Consider the following 19,974-nt stretch of genomic DNA (forward strand, 5'->3'; position numbering starts at 1 on the left):
AACATGAGAACATAATGTGCCGTGCAATTTTGTTCCCCGTTAGAAACCAGAAGATGAGGATATTGTTCTCACACCTGACGGTACCAGGGAATTTCTGACATTTGAAGTTCCACTGAACGATTCAGGATCCGCTGGTCTTGGCGTCAGTGTCAAAGGTAACCGGTCGAAAGAGAACCATGCGGATTTGGGAATCTTTGTCAAGTCCATTATCAACGGAGGAGCAGCATCTAAAGTAAGTAGATGACAACCGAAGCAGGATACCCTCGTCCACAAAAATATGCCATTTCAGGGCGGCGCCTGTGGCTCAAGGAGTAGGGTGCCGGCCTCATATATCAGAGGTGGCAGTTCAAACCTGGCTCCGGCCCAAAAACTGCAAAAAAAAAAAAGGAAAAAAAATGTGCCATTTCAACCCTGTACCTATTCTGGACACCTTAACACAGTTAACTGACGTTTACTGGTTTCTTCCCAACACCCCATTCAAGATCGAACAACTCAGAGAAATCTCAGCGATGAATCATTTGCGAACTCAGTCGCTGACTTCAATTCTTAGTTTTTTTTTTAATCTCACAGAACCTACAACCCATAGTCACGCTAGCTAAATGAAGATAATCTATGCAAAGACTCAGCGGAGGCCCTTGGATAGAACTGGCATTTAGTAAACGCTCATCTTCTGCTCCCCACCGTCCCCATTGTGGGTCACTTACTCTGTTTCTCAACCGAGATAAAGTTTCCTGGCTCTTTGTTGAGGGAGCACTTCTCTGCCACTGTCTAATAGCCTGGAGCTTTCGCCTGTCTTGGGTTGTAAATAACCTCTCTGGGTGTTTCTGGAAGCAAGAAAGTAATCACTTTGTGTCCCTTGCATTAGTATGCTATTTGGTAAACAGATTATGATAATGACTTGATTTACGAATGTATAAATGATTGCAATAGACACAGGCTACAATGCCCGCTAGACGGTTATTATGCTAGTGCTCAACTGGGTATAATCCATTAGGAGTAAAGCCCACCACTTTTTTTTCCTGCTTTTTATTTATTTATTTTTTTTTACACTAAAGGGAAAGCGATTTCTTTTATAGAAGACTATTTAACAGCACTTATTTTTCACCTGTTTTCTTCCCAGGATGGAAGGCTTCGGGTGAATGATCAGCTGATAGCAGTAAATGGAGAGTCCCTGTTGGGTAAGACAAACCAAGACGCCATGGAAACCCTAAGAAGGTCCATGTCTACCGAAGGAAACAAACGAGGAATGATCCAGCTTATTGTTGCGAGGAGAATAAGCAAATGCAATGAGGTAAAGCAATGGAAACACAGATTTAAAAAGAGCAAAGGCTGTACCATCTGAAATTGTCAAAAGTGTGAATTTCTGTCCTCAGATTGGGCCGAACATGGCAGGTTCCAGGACCTTACCCCAAATCACCATAAATGAGCTTTACTTTCTGTGGCTTTATTGTTTTGTCAGCGGATGCTTATGTGTGCTTTTAATTCCAACATACGCCAACGTGGGCGTGCTTATTCCTGTCACCAACTCAGCATGCAACACGAGGATCTCAAAGGCAGCTGGACTTCAGTTCTCTTCTTGAAGACAGGGCCAGGCCTTCCTTGGAAGAGCTGTACCTGGGAGCTGGTAGTCCCAGGAGAAACAATCGCTTGGTCCTTTGTTCATCTATGTGGGATGCTTCTTCCAAGGTCCCCAGGAGGAACAGCTTGGCTTTCTTACGTGTTGGTGTTTTCTTGAGAGCTCACCGATAGAATACGTTTCCTTCCCTTTCCTCAGTCTACCCTCTCTCCTTCACTGTGGGGCTGAGTCTACATCCTTTGAGTGCCTGCTCTTTCAGTGATCCGTATTGCTTAATACCCTGCTTTTTTGGTAAATGTGCGCTGCAGTGAATTAAAAAACACAGGCGTCCTCTCCTGGAGTGTGAGATTATCTGTTTTCCCAAATAAGTTAAAGGATACTTTGTTGTATACTGGTTTGAAAGTTAAACATAAGTGGAATACAGATTCGGTAGTTAATCTTAGACTCTGAATAAAGCTAAATTTCATAGATTTATTATAAATTATAAGCCACATAATTTATGGTATAAATTTTATACCATAAATTATGTGGCATATAAATTATGGCATATTATAAATTATATATATAGAAAATAGGTTAGACCTGACAATTTGTGGAAAAGAGCTGTTTAAAATTCAGAGTTTGTGTTTTCTTTTTGTTTGTATTGATACTCAAATCCCGATATTTTAAAATTAACCTGGATAAAATTATTAGCAAGTTATATAGTATGAAAATTATATCTAAATTGTTCAAATGTCTGTCTTCATTGAAAAATCTCTGTTGCAATAAATGTAGAAAATAAGCTTTGCAGAGTGTGAAGACCCCTCATCTGAACATACTGTATGATCCTATTTTTTAAAGAAAATGTGCTCTTGAGCTCAGTGGGTAGTCAGTGTAGAGGTGACCGATTTTGAAAGGTTATTGAGCATTGATTTATTATTTTTATTTACCAAATGTATAACAAGTTAATAGTAAATAACAAATGAATTTCCACAACATCATGAGAACACTGTAAACTTGAACTAGGAAAATCTCACAAAAGAAAAGACTGGGACATAAAAACACTGATGTAAGATAAATACAAAAGCTGATCTGTTAGTATAGGTATTGCGTTGATATTCTCACATGCCAAATCATTAACTAATCTGTTAACGTTAGTCTCACACGAGAAATTCTCAATGTAAGTTTCCAAGGCACGTTATTCTTTATTAAGTCTTTTGTTTTGGCCGACTGAATAGTTTCACACTCCACAGCATAGTATTCTTCCCCCGCTGTTTATTGAGCACCTACTATATAATTGGAAACTGTGTTGGCTCCTACAGAGACTGTGATAAATAAAACAGATGTATTACCTTCTCTCGTGGAACTTATATTATCTTGGTTGCTTTAAAAGTAAACTAAAGTTTTGTACCACCTTCTCAAACTTTGCCTGTGCAGAAAACACGGAATGCTATAGGGGGACTTAAAACGTCAGAAATGAACTGAAAAGCAACATTCTTCCATCTGATTCACATTATTCCCCAAACAGTGATAAAGCAAACCTGCACCAGCCTGAAAATGTTTTGATAAAAGCATTGATTGTATTCCCTACTGCCCTGTAAGGAAAACGTGAAATGAGAATCCCCCGGAAACGTCTCTCTCTGTCTCACTCAGTCCTGCATATGAGTTTGTGTGAATGAAATTGATTTAAGCAAGGAAACAGCTGTAATAGACAGTAATAGACTTTAATATTCAATATTCCTTCTGGTATCATCTTCCTACATTGCTGGTAGGAATGTAGGAAGGCAGAAGGACAGAATAAGCTTATGAAGCAATTACATAAAAAAATCTTACCCTAAGTGCTGTGCTATCTTTGTAATACTAGCGAGAAGCCGTTTGTACTAACAGGGTTTAAGTAGGGTTACGTGAAGACGGAAGATCTCAATCCAGCTTCCCACTAGGCAGAGCATATGATTTTTGCTACTGTTGTACTTACATATTATTACCTTTGCAAAACCCCTCCCTGGAGCCCTGGGAGGGGTTTGTGTCACTCATATTATAGTAAATATTGATATAAGCACAGGGCTTTTGCTCTCCTGAAGGAACCACAATTCAAAATAACGCGCCAAGTTCTCTCCTTCCCAGTCTGTTAGCTGTGTAGTCCAGTCTTTGGTATTATGACAAAACTATATTTTACTATCTCATCTTTACACCAAGGGTTTGCATGTTTAGTTTTAAGCCCGAGAAGTTGCAAGTGTATAAAAGCAAATCTTTTGTACTTGGTGACATTTCTCCTTTCCCTACATAAGGAAGTGTTGCGATCCCATCTTAACCATGTTTTCTTTGGAGTTGTCAACTCCCCTGCCTCGGTGTCCTCTTAAAATCCTGTATTTCCTTGGGCGGCGCCTGTGGCTCAGTCGGTAAGGCACCGGCCCCATATACCGAGGGTGGCAGGTTTAAACTCGGCCCTGGCCAAACTGCAACCAAAAAATAGCTGGGCGTTGTGGCGGGCGCCTGTAGTCCCAGCTGCTCGGGAGGCTGAGGCAAGAGAATCGCTTAAGCCCAGGAGTTGGAGGTTGCTGTGAGCCGTGTGACGCCACGGCACTCTACCGAGGGGCATAAAGTGAGACTCTGTCTCTACAAAAAAAAAAAAAAAAGTCCTGTATTTCCCTAATATTTGCCTGGAGACATTTTCTGGAAGCCATTTCCCAGTCTGTTTTGCTTGGTCTTTTGGAATCCTTGGGCACCACCCCAGCGCGGTGCATTTCCTTCTCTGCCATTTTCCGCAGACTCTGCCTCTCCGCTGTCCTCTGAGCGCTCCTTGTTCTTTGCCTGTTCTTTTATTGTCGATGTTTCTTGCTCTTCTTGGTCTGTTTCTTCGCACTCTGTTAGCTGTTCTCTAGCTGATCTTCACTCCCTGGTCGTCTGTAACCTCCTGTGTTGGGATGGATCCTAGTCTCCTGTTTCTAGCTCTGATCTCAGCCCTGATCCCCACTCAAGTACCAGAGCCCTCTGTCTGAATGCCCGGGGCGATAGTCACTGGTCTGTCTCCTGTGCCTCTGATCCACAAGGCATCACGTTCCTTCAGACGTGGAGTCACCCTTGACTTCTCAAATGCCTTCACTATGTCTGTAGCTTCTGCCTCGAGCTTCTCTCTCCACTCAGCCCACCCTTCTCCCTCTCCACTGCCCCGGCCCCAGTTCAGACCCCCTCCACTCACCAGGCTCATTGCTGCAGCTCCCAAAGGGGTCTCGCGTTCTCCTCAGTTTTATTCTCTCCCCTGCAGTCAGGGAGACTTTCTACAAACAAATTGATCATGTCACTCCCTGCCGAAATCCTGCAGGAGCTTTCCATGTCTCCATCATGTGGTCCACTGGGACCTGCCTGATCGGCGTCGGTGCCCTCCAGGCCGTCCCTGTGCAGGTCCCACTCCAGCGCCTGCTTGTCATTTCTCAGATGTGTGATGCTGTCTTTTATGTACCTCTGGGCCTTCCTCTTGAGTTCATTCTGCCTCTTGTCCTGGCAGAGACATTTCTGTTTTCAGTCTCTAAAGTATTTCCATAGCCCGGCCTGCTTACCTCCTTCTAGGAACTATCACACAATCACGGTTTCCCTTTTGGCTTTCTTTCTCTGGAATTGTAAATCCTAATATTACCATGATCCTGTCCACCCATCACTGTTATCCAGCCCAGGGCTTGACAGTCAGCCTGGGCTGAACCATGAGGGAACAGTCCTGGAGAGTCTGGCATTTTTCAAAGAAAAAGAGAACTTAATGTTAGCAACTGAAGTTTCAAAATAACCGTTAGAACAAAAGTAAGAAAACGAATTTGGGGGCAGAGTTTCTGGATTTCCTTGGGTTTCTGACTATCTAATGCTCTTAAATACATTTAAAATATTTCAGAAGCAATTATTTATTTGTTTGTTTGTTTGTTTATTTTGAGATGGAGTCTCACTATGTCGCCCTTGGTAGAGTGCTGTGGTGTCACAGCTCACAGCAACCTCAAACTCTTGGGCTCAAGCGATTCTCTTGCCTCAACCTCCCAAGTAGCTGGGACCACAGGTGCCCACCACAACACCTGGGTATTTTTTGTTGCAGTTGTCGTTGTTGTTCAGCAGACCCAGGTTGGGTTTGAACCACCAACCTCAGTGGATGTGGCCAGGGCTGTAACCTCTGTGCTATGGGCACCGAGCCTTTTTTTTTTTTTTTTTTAAAGAAACAGAAATGGTTTCTCCATTTTCTTCATGGTCCTAAAGGGTGGTTTAGCTTTTTAGAGAAAAATTGTCAAGTCCTGGTATTGTTTTTCATTGTTTCAGTGTTGAAATACACTAAGCAAGAAGAGAAAAATTGGCATCACTTACCCCAAAGGACACAAGTGTTGAGGATTTGGGAGGAGGGGGAGGGGAGGGCCCCTAACTCCTGGCATCCTTACTTGGGTGTCAAAAATATCCTGTGTATGAGGATTATGCTGATTTAGACTGAAAGAAATGAATATTTGTAGAAATTACTGTAATTTAACGTAGCATCCAGACATTTCACTATATCCGCATTAGAAGTGATTTTCTCTAAAGCCTTTTCTTGGTACCAGGTGAGCTTTTGTCTTAGACCCCATATTGAGGGATTTAGTCATCAAGGACTACTTTCAAATGAATTCTTTCTGTAGGCTTAATCCTTTTAGAATTTGAAAGCTGTATCAGAATAAGAAGGGGGCCTAAGGTATCATTTGTGATTCTGTTCATTTTCTGTATTAAGAAATAAGTGCAGGAAGGTCAGATGATTTGCTTCATAGCTGGAAGGCCAAGGTAGTAGAGTAATTCGGAGGCAAAGCATCCATCCCTCTTACACCAAGTGCAGGGATCTAATTGGCTGTGATCCTGTGTTCCGGGCAGTTTCTGTCCCAGCTGGGAAGTAAGTAGTGAGATCAGTGCACAGGCTTTGGAATCAGACGGACTCTGGTTCTGCCCCGGACTAACTGGGCAAGTTCCCCTCACCTTGTGCTTCTTGCCGTTGCGTTCATGGGCATGCCTAGAAAAATAAATGTGGTCTTGCAGGAAAAAAGAACGTGCCCGGTACCTGAATCTTCCTCCAGGCTCCTCTTTTCATTGATGGCTTTACGTTTCCCTGCCCTTTGGATGTTAGTATATTTTACCATGTATAATTGTAATCTGGGCTAATTGCCTTTTAATTTCTATTTCTTGCTCTGCCCTCTGTTTTATTTATTTTATTTATTTATTTTTTATTAAATCACAGCTGTGTACATTGATATGATCATGGGGCATCATTCACTAGCTTTGCCGACCGTTCGACACACTTTCATCACACTGGTTAACATAGCCTTCCTGGCTGCCCTCTGTTTTAAAGGCCTACTTCCATATGACCTAGTATGTCATTTTAAGGAAATTGTGAGTCACTTGCTTTTCTTAGGAATGAATTTATTCATCTAATTATTCTGCCAGTGGCTGCTCTGTGCCAGACATTGGGGATGAAATAGAGTAGGCTCATAAAGACTGAAATATTGAATAATAAGGTCTTGCCAATTACGAACCAAGATTTAGGCCTAGGTTTCCTGAAGGAGGTTGAACCGTACCTATGCCAACTTTTCAGGTTTATGGGAGAGATGGTGGGGATATATTTTCTTTAGGTGAAAGACACATTTACAACAAAATGAGATTTTACTAAAGCCCACAGAAATTGTGTTAGTCTTTTAAAAGAAACTAAGATTTTAATTTTTCCTAAGAAAGGAAGAATATGCCAACTATATAATGAGAAGCATATTCATTGGACAATATCCAGATTTTTGTTATTAAAGAGCATTTGTGATTTTATGATTATGAAAGTGATATATGATCATTTGAGTATATATTTTTAAAACATACTATGTGTAAATTGTTTTTAGACGTTGAGATGAGTCTCAATTCTTATACCTATGTAAATAAACTTATGATAAATACTGATTCACTTGAATCTTTATTATTCACTTTGCTTATTATTTCCTTGGCCTGGAGACCACAAAGTGAAATAAATGCCTTGTGAAAGAGTTTAAAAAAAAAAAAAATATATATATATATATAGTTTGTTTGTTTTTAAGAAATAGGATCTCACAGTGCTCAGGCTGGTCTCCAACTTCTGGCTTCAATCGATCCTCCCACCTCAGCACTAATCCCAAAGTGCTAGGATTATAGGCATGACCCCTCACACCCAGCTTAAAAAATAAGATATCTTTTGACCTGTGGTAATACTTCTATGTTTTTTTGTTTTGTTTTGTTTTTTTGAGACAGAGTCTCACTGTGTTGCCCTGGGTAGAGTGGTGTGCCGTCACAGCTCACAGCAACCTGAAACTTTTGGGCTTAAGCGATTCTCTTGCCTCAGCCTCCCAAGTAGCTGGGACTACAGGCGCCCACCACAATGCCCGACTATTTTTTGGTTGCAGTTATTGTTTTGTACCTGCCACCCTAGGTATATGTCCAGAGCCCTACCCACTGAGCCACAGGTGCTGCCCTGCAGTTGTCATTGTTGTTTAGCAGGCCCAGGCCAGGCTCAAACCCAACAGCTTCGGTGTACGTGGCTGGCGCCCTATTCACTGAGATACGGGAGCTGAGTCTACATTTCTAAATTACTTCAGCAAAAGACTAAATCCCTTTACACTCTTATCAGGTGGATTGTCTTGCCGCAACCTAGAGCTATTTTTATTCTTTAATAAAGGTAGTAAAGCTCTTCTTGGGATGGAACCCAGGGTTTGACCAACCTGTGTTATTTAGGATCTATGAACATTTTTTGCAAGTTAAACAACAAATGAAAATTGTTGTTCTGTCTACTTTGGTTCTGTCTTCTAATTAAGGTCAATTATAATAAGGCGTTAATATATAAGCAGCCCTCAAGGGCGTGGGAGGGAGGAGTGTGGAGCACAGAGGCCAGCAGTTCTGCCAGGGCCACAGGCTCTGTCTCTCTTTCTGTCCTGGTCACCCACTCTCAGACACATTTCACAGAGGCCAGCACCCCCCTGTCCTGGTCACCCACTCTCAGACACATTTCACAGAGACCAGCACCCCCCTGTCCTGGTCACCCACTCTCAGACACATTTCACAGAGGCCAGCACCCCCCTGTCCTGGTAACCCACCCTCAGACACATTTCATTTTCCTAAGTGCATATTCTTGCCACAAAAAAATTCATCAAAAGATTAAAACAAAACTGTGTATCCCAGTTTTTTTAAAGAAATTAAAAGGCATTGTATCTTCTGTTAAATATTTATGTAGTAGACTATTGATGTCTTCATTTAAATCTGTCTTTTGAGATGCAGATGAGCTGTGAATGGAGAGGTAGGGGAGGTGTAGAATCTTTCTCATGAAAAGGTTCAAGGGCTTCAGAGTTTTCTTCTGAACAGACATCTTATTGTTTCTCTCTAGAAAGCCTGCATGTACTGTTTTCTTCATGGAATTTTTATTTGACTTTATAAAATTTTAAAATAGCCTTTTGGGGTATTTCAGGATTTCTCATGAAGCAGCTTTATAAAGGTTTTATCATCTAGGAAATCGCAGCATTATAGAGTTCAATTAAATGTATTTTTCAAGCAAAGTTGAGGATATGTCGTCTGTTTTCTGATAAATTATTGTGCAGCCAGCAGGACTTGTTTGTAAAAACTTGTATAGCAAGTCTGTATGTATGGATACTGTTTAATGTGTGTGTTTATATAGAAAATGTTAAGAACATTCTTGCTCCTAAAGGCATAGGATATTACTTTTATTTGTTTTTCGTTTTTACCTCCCCGGAGTATCTTGAAATTTAGGCCTGGTGTTCTTTCAGAAACTATTCTTTTATTCCTTTACATCAGAGACCTTGACTATTTAATTTACTTTTCAGTAAAGCTGTCAGCTGTAATCTGCAATTAAAAAAAAAAAAAAAACCCTAATAAAACAAATCCTCATTTCACGATTTAAACCTTATTGAGTCTACTTCACTAGCCCTGCAAGTTTATTCTTCTCCTGCAGTTTGACGCGCCTCCAATTGTAATTGTGTTGACCTTCAAAGCATTAAATCTCCCCAGTGCTTATCAAACTGGGAGAGATAAGTCTACCATTCGGAACCTCATTAAATATCTCATTTATATGAAACAGATGATAGCTTCGAACAGAAATAATCATTTGCTCAGACGGAGGAGCCACAACAGTTGTGGTTTCGTGTTTAGAAGGAGCCGTCTTGTCTCATCTGCTGTGCTGTGGCCCAGCCTGCTCCCCCGTGGCCCTCCCTGTCTCTGGGCGGGCACCATGCGTCATCAGAGATCAGTCCACGTGCTTATTAACCTCAGAACTCGCGTGGTGAGGGTGACAGTGAAGCCTACTTCTCTTCCCCTTGAAGTAAATTTGTTTCACAGCTTTACTAATGCAAATGTCTTACCCATATTGCTTTTTATGACAAATGTGCCTCCTAAGACCTGGCTGGCTGTTCTAACGCCATCGCAGAAGTCCACCAGTGGTGTTTGCTTATTTAGCAGATTGTGTATGTTTACGGAACCTGGTGTCTGTGTGTGCTCTGTTCTGTGTACCTTCAAAGTATGCAGAACAGTGTATACTCATTGTTACTCTATCATCCCTAAAGATTGTAGCAATCTTTTAATTTCCAGCAGAAGAAATTTAAATTCAGCATGTGGTTGTAGACACCTGAGCTAACACATCGAGGCTTTAGATCTTGTAGAGTGGGAAATAATTCCATCAGCACACATGCAAATGTGAACTATCAGATGTATTCACGTCCTAGAAGAATACAAACTATAGCTGAATTCCAGCTTTCATTCTGATTGCCTTCTGCAGAGCAGTGTCTGTTAAATAATTTGGGATTAAGCTATAGCTTAAATTGGCTTAAACAGACACTAACAGTCAAATTGAAAAAGGAACAGGCAACAAGAGCACGTTTGTTTTTTTTTTAAAGAATGCTTTTAGTATACATATTTTTCCTCCAGTGGTTGAAATCTGACAGAACTTCATGGGAGGCCCAGTATAACATGGCATAGAAAGTTGGTCATTAGGCAGAGCTGTCATCACAAATTATTTTGGTACCGGGTGAAAAGTTCTACTTCATTTGGCACCCAGTTGGATTCAGGCCTTGGGCAAGTTGTTATAATTCCCCCATGCTGCTAATGGGCTTCCGAGCACTGATTTTCCTTTACCCCCCTTTCTCTATAGCCGAAGTCACCTGGGAGCCCCCCTGGACCTGAGCTGCCCATTGAAACAGTGTTGGATGACAGGGAACGAAGAATTTCCCATTCCCTGTACAGTGGGATTGAGGGCCTCGACGAATCGCCCACCCGCAATGCCGCCCTCAGTAGGATAATGGGTGAGTCAGGTAAAACCATTCATCACATCTTCCCGTAACGCTGTCTCTGGTTTACCGAGAGGTTGTGAATGTAATGTCAATGTGGAAGAGGTCCATGTTTTCCAGAGGAAAGAAAGAACAGGTTCATTAAGTCATTCAGGAAGTGTTCATGTGGGGAGAGGACATCAGTCCATTGATGGAGTTAAGTGGTTTTGCGATCCTGTAACACGTGGAAAGAACAAAAAAGGAAAGGATCCTAGAGGAATGATTCCCAGTGATCGAGATATTTGTAGCTGGTTTGCGATAATAAGTGAAGCTGTGCTTTAAAAAAAAAAAGAAAGAAAAAAAATTCATGGCAAGAGGGATGTATCATTCACAAGTAGCACTTCTTGAAGAGAGAGGAAGAATATGTATGTTCATAACATGGTGGACACCCATGTATGAAATATTCACATTGGTTTGGTTTGTACTTCATGGGGTGTTGCTGAGTTTTAAGTGTATTTCTGCTTTTTTCAAACAGTTTTAAAATGCTGAACTTAGCCTAACGCATCCTTTGTTTGGGTCCAATCCCACACTGTCTGCATGGCCTCCAGTGGGTACTGAGGTTGTTAGCCCTTGCTCTGCAGCGACTCAGCTTCCTACTAACAGATCCAGTCAATAAAGACTTGCTTTGCCACTGTAGTGATCAAATTTACTAAGCTGCTCATCTTGGGATTATCTTGTGAGAGTTTTCAAATTTAAAACTCAAGAAGCCGTTTTGTTTAAAATCATACCTAACATAGTACTCTTTTATTGCTGGTCCATTTTGCAAGGCTCTCCTAAAACATTTAAACCCTAAATTCAACTCTGGTTTTGGAGTCCATTTAATGTAGATATAATGCAATTCAAGTTTCCATGATAGAGCCTTCTGGAAACAAGAATTTATTTTTATTCATCAATGGATGTTTATGGAAAGCCTGCTCCTGGCAAGACATTGTACATACACGTTCACTCCAAATACACGCAAAGATGAGTAAGAAGCAATTTCTGCCTTCAAAGAACTTTCTACTGGGCGTGATCCGTAAACACGTAACATGTCTGGTAGAATTTTCTGTTGCTCTTCCTCTGATCCTTTTAGCTTTCTAGTTTGGGAACATTGCCAAATTCTCAATTTCTCATCTTGTTACGTGTAGAACTTAGACGCGCCAACTCTTGGGTTTTACTTTGTCAACATTTTCCTTCTCACCTGGTTGGCATAAGTAAAAGGCAGGGGAGCAGGCGACCCTGTTGGGTTGAACACCTGTCAGGTGAAAGGCATGGTATAGAGTTTATCCCATTTAATCTTTGTTTTTACTTATCCCTCTCCTCTCTGCTAACGGATTTTTCTATACTTTCTTGGTTTTGGTATAAAACTTTATCTCTGTCAAGTACTTTTTTTTTTTCTTTCTTTTTAATTGATGAAATTTCAGACCCCTTGAGAGAGAAAGAGTGTGCATGTGTCCCTAGATCTGTGTGCATACAAAGTGATACGCTGTAATTTCCCCTTTGTTATAGGAACATAGGACTTGCCATTCTGAATCAGACCATTGATTGGTCCACCAGTTCCTGTAACCTGCATCCTGCCTCCAATCCCTGACGCTTCAGAGGAAGGCGGAAAAGCTAAAACTAAAAAAACAAACAATCCCCCAGTTCACCTAGTGACTTTTTGAAATGCTATATATATATAGGTTGAAGAGTCATTCATTTTTGCCATAGTCTGTTGCCCTGATTTCGTTAGTATGGCTTCATTAGTTCTCTTGAGTTTGCCTTATAGTTGACACTGTTTCCTCTGCCTTCTGCTAGATTTGTAATGAACTCATAAAACTCCAGATGCTTCCCTGGGGCAGTAACGTCCCTCCCGGCTCTGCTTCGTGACATTTTGTGCTCTCTCCCTACTCTGGGCTAAAGGGGGTGACAAGACTTATTACTGTTTGACCGTGGGCCCCACTGGTGTTGTACAGTTTGGATATTTTCTTGAGACTTTTTTTTTTTTAATTTTTTACATATTGTACTGGAAACTAGCACTATACACTTTTGCCCTGAGAAATGTATAGTCTTAGGATTTATCTTGTGTTTTGCCAATTTGAGAATTCCCTGACTCGGTCTTTATTCTAGTAGCTCTGGCCTTAAGAATCAAATGCTATTTGTAAAGTTAGTTACCACTTAAATTTAGAAATCTCGTACAAGATATTACCTTGCAACAGAATGTCAGAACAGAGTACCAAAGATAGGATGTTATAGAGCATTGAGTTTCCATTAGCCTAAGCTGGCAACAGCAGTATTTATTCATTTGTGCAGCACTTAGGTGCATGGAAATTTCTCAGACTAATTCCGTTTTATTACATTTAAAATCACTCCTATGTAGACACCAGTAGAGGTGGTAGTATTTACTTCATGCTTTGCTATGATACAAAGTGAACTTCCATTGAAATTCCAGCTGAGTATCTTGAGAAATAATTAATTTTATGGGAACAGGGCAAGATTTTCACAGAGGATAGCTTCTGTCTAGGACTCGAGACAAAAGAAAGCTTTGAGGCTTTGTGACCCATTTCTATGGGAACACATCCCAAGAGAAAGGCGTCAATAAAATATACCAAAAAGGAAGAGTCCTCAGAGTTGGGAAGATGTCAAATGTCATCAGTCACACTTTCCCACTTAAGAGATAAAGGACCCACGTATACCCCGTGATGCCATGATGTTTTTTGTTTTATGTTGTTTTTGGCTAGTTCCTATTTGTAAAAATAACTCTCTCCAGGGAATGCTGAGATCACACAATAAAGTGTCAGCTACCTTTGTGGCATTCATTCCTTATTAACGTCCGTTTATAAGTACCCTCTTTTTAAAGCAAAGGCGTTCAGCAATCTCCAGAACTGATTCTATCTCCGAAAGCTCCATGTTCTCATACATAAAGAAGTTAATCTTTGCAACGGCCTTAGAAATCGTGTGCTCCAACCTTCTTATCTCACATTCAGGGCATTCTGGAGCAAAGAAATTAGGGAACTCAGGTAAAACCCCACCGTTTTTGGGTTCCTGAACCCAAATTTGTATGTATGTTTTTCTGAATCCTCCTGAGTTTCACATGACTCACACCTGATCTGTGTCTCTGTAGCTTTTTGGTAGGGTCAGCCATGATTGTGACCAAAGGGAAGATTTCTCCAAATATCATCTGTTTTGACAGTATTTCTTACTTTACTGAGTTTTTATAAGAATAGCCATGGACATTCATGAAAAATAATCTGTAGTGTGCCTCCATAGGATTCTTCCTTTGAAAAAACCTCAAAAATGGTTTCTAATCGTTTGTCTGTCAACAGCAAGAGGCAGAGTTAATTTAACCAACACATCCAGTTCATAACACATCACACAAGTTGGCATTTGCGAGCAGGGACCCTTAAGTCTCCCCTAACTTTTTTAGCTGAAGAATTTTTCTGTTTGTTTAAAGCAAAACTGAAATCTGTTGTATCCATTTTAGAGTTTATCTCAGTAGTTTCTGTACTCGTATAGACATGATGAGTTTAAATAGTAATTATGGCTAGAATATTTTGTTAGAATTTTTACATAGAAACCTGGAACATTAATGTTGTTTTTATTGTGGGTCATATCACTGGCGTGGTTTCCCTCTGGTCTCCTGTATGTGTCACATTCTATGTAAATTTACCAATGAATAAATGTTTGGTAAACAATCATTTTGTATCCTATTGTTTCACTCCTCTGCGGAATATTCACCGGTGTACTAATTAGTTCATAGGTGCTGGTTAACTAGCCCAGGAAAGTTCATCCATCACAAAAATAGATGAAAGCCTTCTCAAGTCACTCTTAGAAGGTATCCCATTTACCATATTAGCAAATATCATTAACAGATTGTGGGATTGTCTAGGTGGAGTTTGGCAGAATACTAGTTATCTGAATTACTCTAGTATCAAGCCATATCCCAAAACTGTATTCTTGCCATACATGTTAAAAATTAGTAATTTATTGGAAAATACCAGTTCTGCAATCTTGTAAAATATCAGCCTTTTCAATCGTGGGTGAGAAAAACATGCTGAATTATTGTCTTGCTATTAGAGAGATTTCTTGCTGTTTGTTTTTATGTAAAATTCAGGATATCTTAAGGAAGGTTATTTCTACTCAGAATAATATATGTTGGGAGAAAAGAATTATATCAACCATTCAGCATTCCATATTGCTTATTAGGCCGTCTCTCAGAATTTAGTGTTTGTTTGTTTATTTATTTTCGAGAGCGTTTCACTTTGTCACCCTTGGTAGATTGCTCTGGAGTCACAACTCACAGCAACCTCGAACTTCTGGGCTCCAGCGATCCTCTTGCCTCAGCCTCCTGAGTATCTGCAACTATAGGCACCCACCACAACGCCTGACTATTTTTAGAGATAGGGTCTCTCATTTGTTCAGTCTCAGGCTGGTCTCAAGTGCCTGAGCTCAAGCAATCCACCCACCTGAGCCTCTCCTAGTCCTAGGATTACAGGTGTGAACCACTGCGCCTGGCCCAGAATACAGTGTTTAAAACCAAGACCTTTAGTTTTGTATTCAAAGATATATGTGCTACAATTCCACTTTGGTATTTCCTTCTAATCAATTTGACTGGACAGAGACTGGGTATTTAATGTTGTGGCAAGCATCATCAGTGATGAGTTGTCAGGGAACCCTGGTTTAATAATGCTATATATTTTTGGTGGGCAAGAAATCATGTGTTGGAAAGGAAACATTTCCCTTGGCTACTAGTTCTGGAATGTCCTACTTTATGTATGAATGACAATTTTTTTTTTCCTTTTTTGTGTTTTTTGGCCAGGGCTGGGTTTGAACCTGCCACCTTTGGCATATGGAACCAGTGCCCTACCCCTTTGAGCCACAGGCGCCGCCCGTGAATGACAATTTTTGATGAACAGGTTTCTATACTAATATTCTAAAACTCTGACAGAAATGAGTGCGTGATTTGAATTCAGGACAGGGAAATGCTTGCTTTTTAATTTAATGAACATTTTTATCATGAGCTGCTAGTTTTCATAGGTTGTCCAATAGGTACATTTGAAATTAAAGTAGAAAGTTTTCTTAATGAAATACTGAAAAGAGGCCAGACACGGTGGCTCATGCATTTAATCCTAGCACTCCGAGCGGCAGAGATGGGATGATCTTTTCAGCTTGGGCTGATCTCTTTGAGACCAACCTAAGCAACAGTGAGACCACATCTCTACTAAAAATAGAAAAATTAGCTGGCCATTGTGACCAGATGTCTATAGTCACAGCTACTGGGGAGCCTAAGGCAGGAGGATCACTTGAATCCAGGAGTTGGAGGTTGCGATGTGCTAGTCTGATGCTACAGCCCTCTAGCCTGGGCAACAGAATGAGATTGTCTCCAAAAAAAAAAAAAAAAAAAAAATTTGCTGAAAAGAGGTTTTAGCGAACTTGTAGTATTTCTACAATAAGGTAATTGATGCTGAATAATTGAATAATTTCAATTGATAGTTGAAATTTCTAGCAAGCTTGTTGTTGTAGTTTATCCTGAAAACAAATGTAGCAACTTTAAATAACTTTTGCTAAAATGTCCAGAAAAATGTCTATTTTAAGAAATCTTCAAGCATGTATATATCATTCCCAACATTCTTATGAATGTTTACTTTTAAAATGAGATCTAAAACTGGGCGGCGCCTGTGGCTCAGTGAGTAGGGTGCCGGCCCCATATGCCGAGGGTGGCGGGTTCAAACCCAGTCCCGGCCAAAACTGCAACAAAAAAAAAAAAAAAAAAAAAAAGAGATCTAAAACTAATGTTAAAATGTTCATAAACTCCCTATATATTGCCATTTGTGCAATTTTAAGAAATAATTCATAACAAAGGAAAAGTTCACCCTGGTTACATGGGGAATGAAAGAACCAGACCAGCGCCATCTTAAGAGTTAAGTTTCGCTTTCCCTGCCATTTCAATAAGTTCCACTTTCCAGACAAGCCCAAGCAATTGCCCTAAATCATGAGACAACCACCCACCAATCAGGCACCCCCCCCCACAACCAATCCAGAAGCACCCCCTTTGTTTCAAGCTGTGCACACCCACCTGCTGCGCGGGACCATAAGAACCCCCTGCTCCAGAGCTCGGGGCTCCTGGCTCGGATCCATTGCAATGGAGTCCCCGGGAGCCCAAGTTCGAACTTGCAATAAAAGGCCCTTTTGCTTTTGCATCGGACTCGGCTCCCTGGTGGTCTTTGTGGGGGATTCCGAGATCTGGGTACAACAAAAGATCTAAGGAGAGGTCAGCAAGCCTTTTATCAGGGTGGGAATCTGTATAGTGCTCTTAACAGATTTGGAAATTGGACCTAAAATGAGTTTTCCATCATTGGGAACCCAGGTCCGTGGTCCATATCCTGCTGTGGTACCAGGTGCCTTGGAGTCTGTGCCGTCAGGAGGTATCCTTGGACCAAAGCCTCGGCGATGCAATGTCGTTCAGGGGAAGCACAGCATAAGATTTGAGGAAGAAGATAAAAGAGCTGTAGGTGATTTTTGGAAAAAGATGACATCCTTTGGACTGCAGCCGTATTTTTAAGGATTGAGCACCCTGCCACATAATTTTGTTGCGAGAAAGATAGTGAAACGTAAACTTACCTGTCATGCTGATTCACAAACCTGCACCCATTTTCCTGCAAGAAATAGATCGAGACAGACAGTTTGGGGTCTTCCCAAAGAACACTATATCCTCATTGAATAAATGAAAACCTACAGATTCCTGGGTCAGGGCCCAAAATCCTCCAGATTTTTTTTTTTTAAATTCAAGATCACGGCTGCCTCTTCTGGTTCCCAGGACTGGAGCCTGGATACCCTCATCTTTGAAGCAGCATCTGAATGCATCCTGGGCTTTCCTCCATCATCCATCTAAGGTTGATGTAGCTGGTGTTAAAATACTGTCATCATTTCTTCTAGCAGAAAACATCGTATTCCTCATCTGAAAACCCAATTCAGATGTTAATGTTTGTTAAGATAATCAGCAGCCCCAGGGACCCAGGAAATCACAGCGCCGGTCCCTGGCTTTCCAGCATTGCTGTCACCACCTTACAATTAGCACTGCTCACGTGATGCACTTGCGAATGTTCCTCCTTCTCTAGGGTGTGAGCTCTTTAAGGACAGAGGTTCTGTCTTACAGTTCCTGGTATGCGTAGTAGCCCGATGAATGATGGCCATTAGTAGGGATTCCTTCTGAATTTCTCCATAAAAATTTTCAAAGGATGTTTACCACTTAGATTTTGTGTAGCATTTTCACATCCGAAGATATTCTGGACACTGTCTTTGGCTTTAGGACACTGAGCATCAGAACCCTTGTGTACAGTGCCCCAAGTTATATAACTGTAGCGTCCCAGGTAGTAATTAACAGACTCGAGGTCACTGTGTGACCGTCAGTTATGAAAAAATAAATGCACTAAATTCTATTTTGTTCTATCAGGTTGAGCAGATGGGTAGAAGTTTAGACCTTTTTATAGTGAAGCATTTGCATTAATAGACGGAACGCTTAGATCCACGTCTAGCATTTTTCTCTCTCTTTTTTCACTGGACAGGTAAATACCAGCTGTCCCCCACAGTGAACATGCCCCAGGATGATACTGTCATCATAGAAGATGACAGGTTACCTGTGCTTCCTCCACACCTCTCTGACCAATCCTCTTCCAGCTCCCACGACGATGTGGGGTTCATGACGACGGATGCTGGCGCATGGGGCAAGGCTGCCATCAGTGACTCAGCCGACTGGTAAGCTCATAGTCCGAGGTTGGAAATCACTAGTTAATTACAATGACATTTCATTTTATATGGAAACGGCTTATGACTGAGCTCAGTTAATCAACTTTCTAATAGAAATGTTCCATTTTCTTGATTTTTTTGTATACTTACCACGTTTTTAATTAAAGATTACACCCGTACCCTATAAACATACTTAATCGTTTTAACCTTCAAGGGCTGTAGTCAGTAATTTAACAAAAATAACGACAACGACAAAACTACCCCCAGCCCCCAAATCCTGATTCATTTGTTTTGAAGTTTCACTATTTTTGATTTATTTTAGATCTGTGTTATTTTGATGAATTGCGTGTTCTATTAAATAAGAAAAATTCTGGGCAGATAATAGTGGATGTGTTTCTGAGAGTGGGAAGAGGCCTAGATTAAAGTTTTCTTTTTAAGGTGCCGTAACTCTACTGTTTAAAATGCTTTGTAATTACTTCTGACATAGTGACTTTGGGGGCAGTCTCCTGGTCTGTTTTGTTTTGTTTTGTTTTGTTTTCCCCTCCCGTGTCTTTCAAAATACAAGAAAGCATCTGATATTAGGGAGCCCGTGGGTGGCTTGTGAAGGTGTCTGCGCCTTCATCTGTGTGCCTCGAGTAATTATGTACATCAGTAAGGGAAGGGAAGGCTCCTCTAAGGGGCCACCTCATAAGGTTGCAGTGACAATTAACGCAAGCCGTGTGAAGTGTCCTACCCGGATTTTCCCCTTGCCGTTTCTCTAGGGGCTCATATGAATACACCAGCAAAGTTATATTTAAATGCCATGGCGTTGTTCCTTTACCACTTAACCACTTGCACTAACATTTTAGCGATGAGCTTAACAAAAGTGTACCCCTTGCGTCCTCTCCCCCTGCACCTCATGCCGACGCACAGAAAACACAGTTCGTTTATCTGTTAATTCTACAGATGTCGCTTGGAATAACCTCACCTGTTCTTTGGGCCCTTGAAAAGCTCATCTCTAGCTTTTCATTTTCTTTCTCTTCTAATTCTCTTTTTGAAAACACAGGATTTAGAAAATAGAGCCACACTCTAGCTTGCATGATAACGGTCTATCTTTGAATGAGGTTTTTGTTTTTTTGTTGTTTTTTTTTTGGTTAAACATAGAGGGGAAGACTACAATATAAATTAGAAACCCATTTGAAATCTGCAGACGCTGTTGCATTGCCACAGTTTATATCTCTTTCTGAAAGTGAAAGCAGCAGCAGAGAAAGTAAAGATTAGATAATAGACAGTGTTCGTTTTAGGGACAAAAGCCTGCGATTCTCCACCGTGATGAGGAATTGTAGAGATGGTCAGAGGAACAGATCTGTCTGGGGCCTTGTGAAGCACAGTATTGGTGAAAATAAA

General features: G+C 40.9%; 1 protein-coding gene across 21 annotated transcripts in view; it reads left to right on the forward strand.

Annotated features, from left to right (window-relative positions):
* Nucleotides 1-19,974, forward strand: part of PARD3 (par-3 family cell polarity regulator) — a 760,426-nt gene that overhangs the window by 487,636 nt on the left and 252,816 nt on the right. For 12 of the 21 annotated variants that reach the window (XM_053573203.1, XM_053573207.1, XM_053573209.1 and 9 more), the window contains 4 exons: nt 44-232; nt 1,121-1,291; nt 10,710-10,860; nt 18,408-18,597. In XM_053573203.1, the coding sequence (XP_053429178.1) occupies nt 44-232; nt 1,121-1,291; nt 10,710-10,860; nt 18,408-18,597 (701 nt within the window). Of the gene's footprint in view, nt 1-43; nt 233-1,120; nt 1,292-10,709; nt 10,870-18,407; nt 18,598-19,974 lie in introns of all 21 variants that reach the window. The other 9 variants (XM_053573215.1, XM_053573201.1, XM_053573216.1 and 6 more) reach the window with 1 other exon arrangement.

The sequence above is a fragment of the Nycticebus coucang genome, chromosome 20, assembly GCF_027406575.1.
Source record: "Nycticebus coucang isolate mNycCou1 chromosome 20, mNycCou1.pri, whole genome shotgun sequence".
NCBI classification, from domain to species: domain Eukaryota; kingdom Metazoa; phylum Chordata; class Mammalia; order Primates; family Lorisidae; genus Nycticebus; species Nycticebus coucang.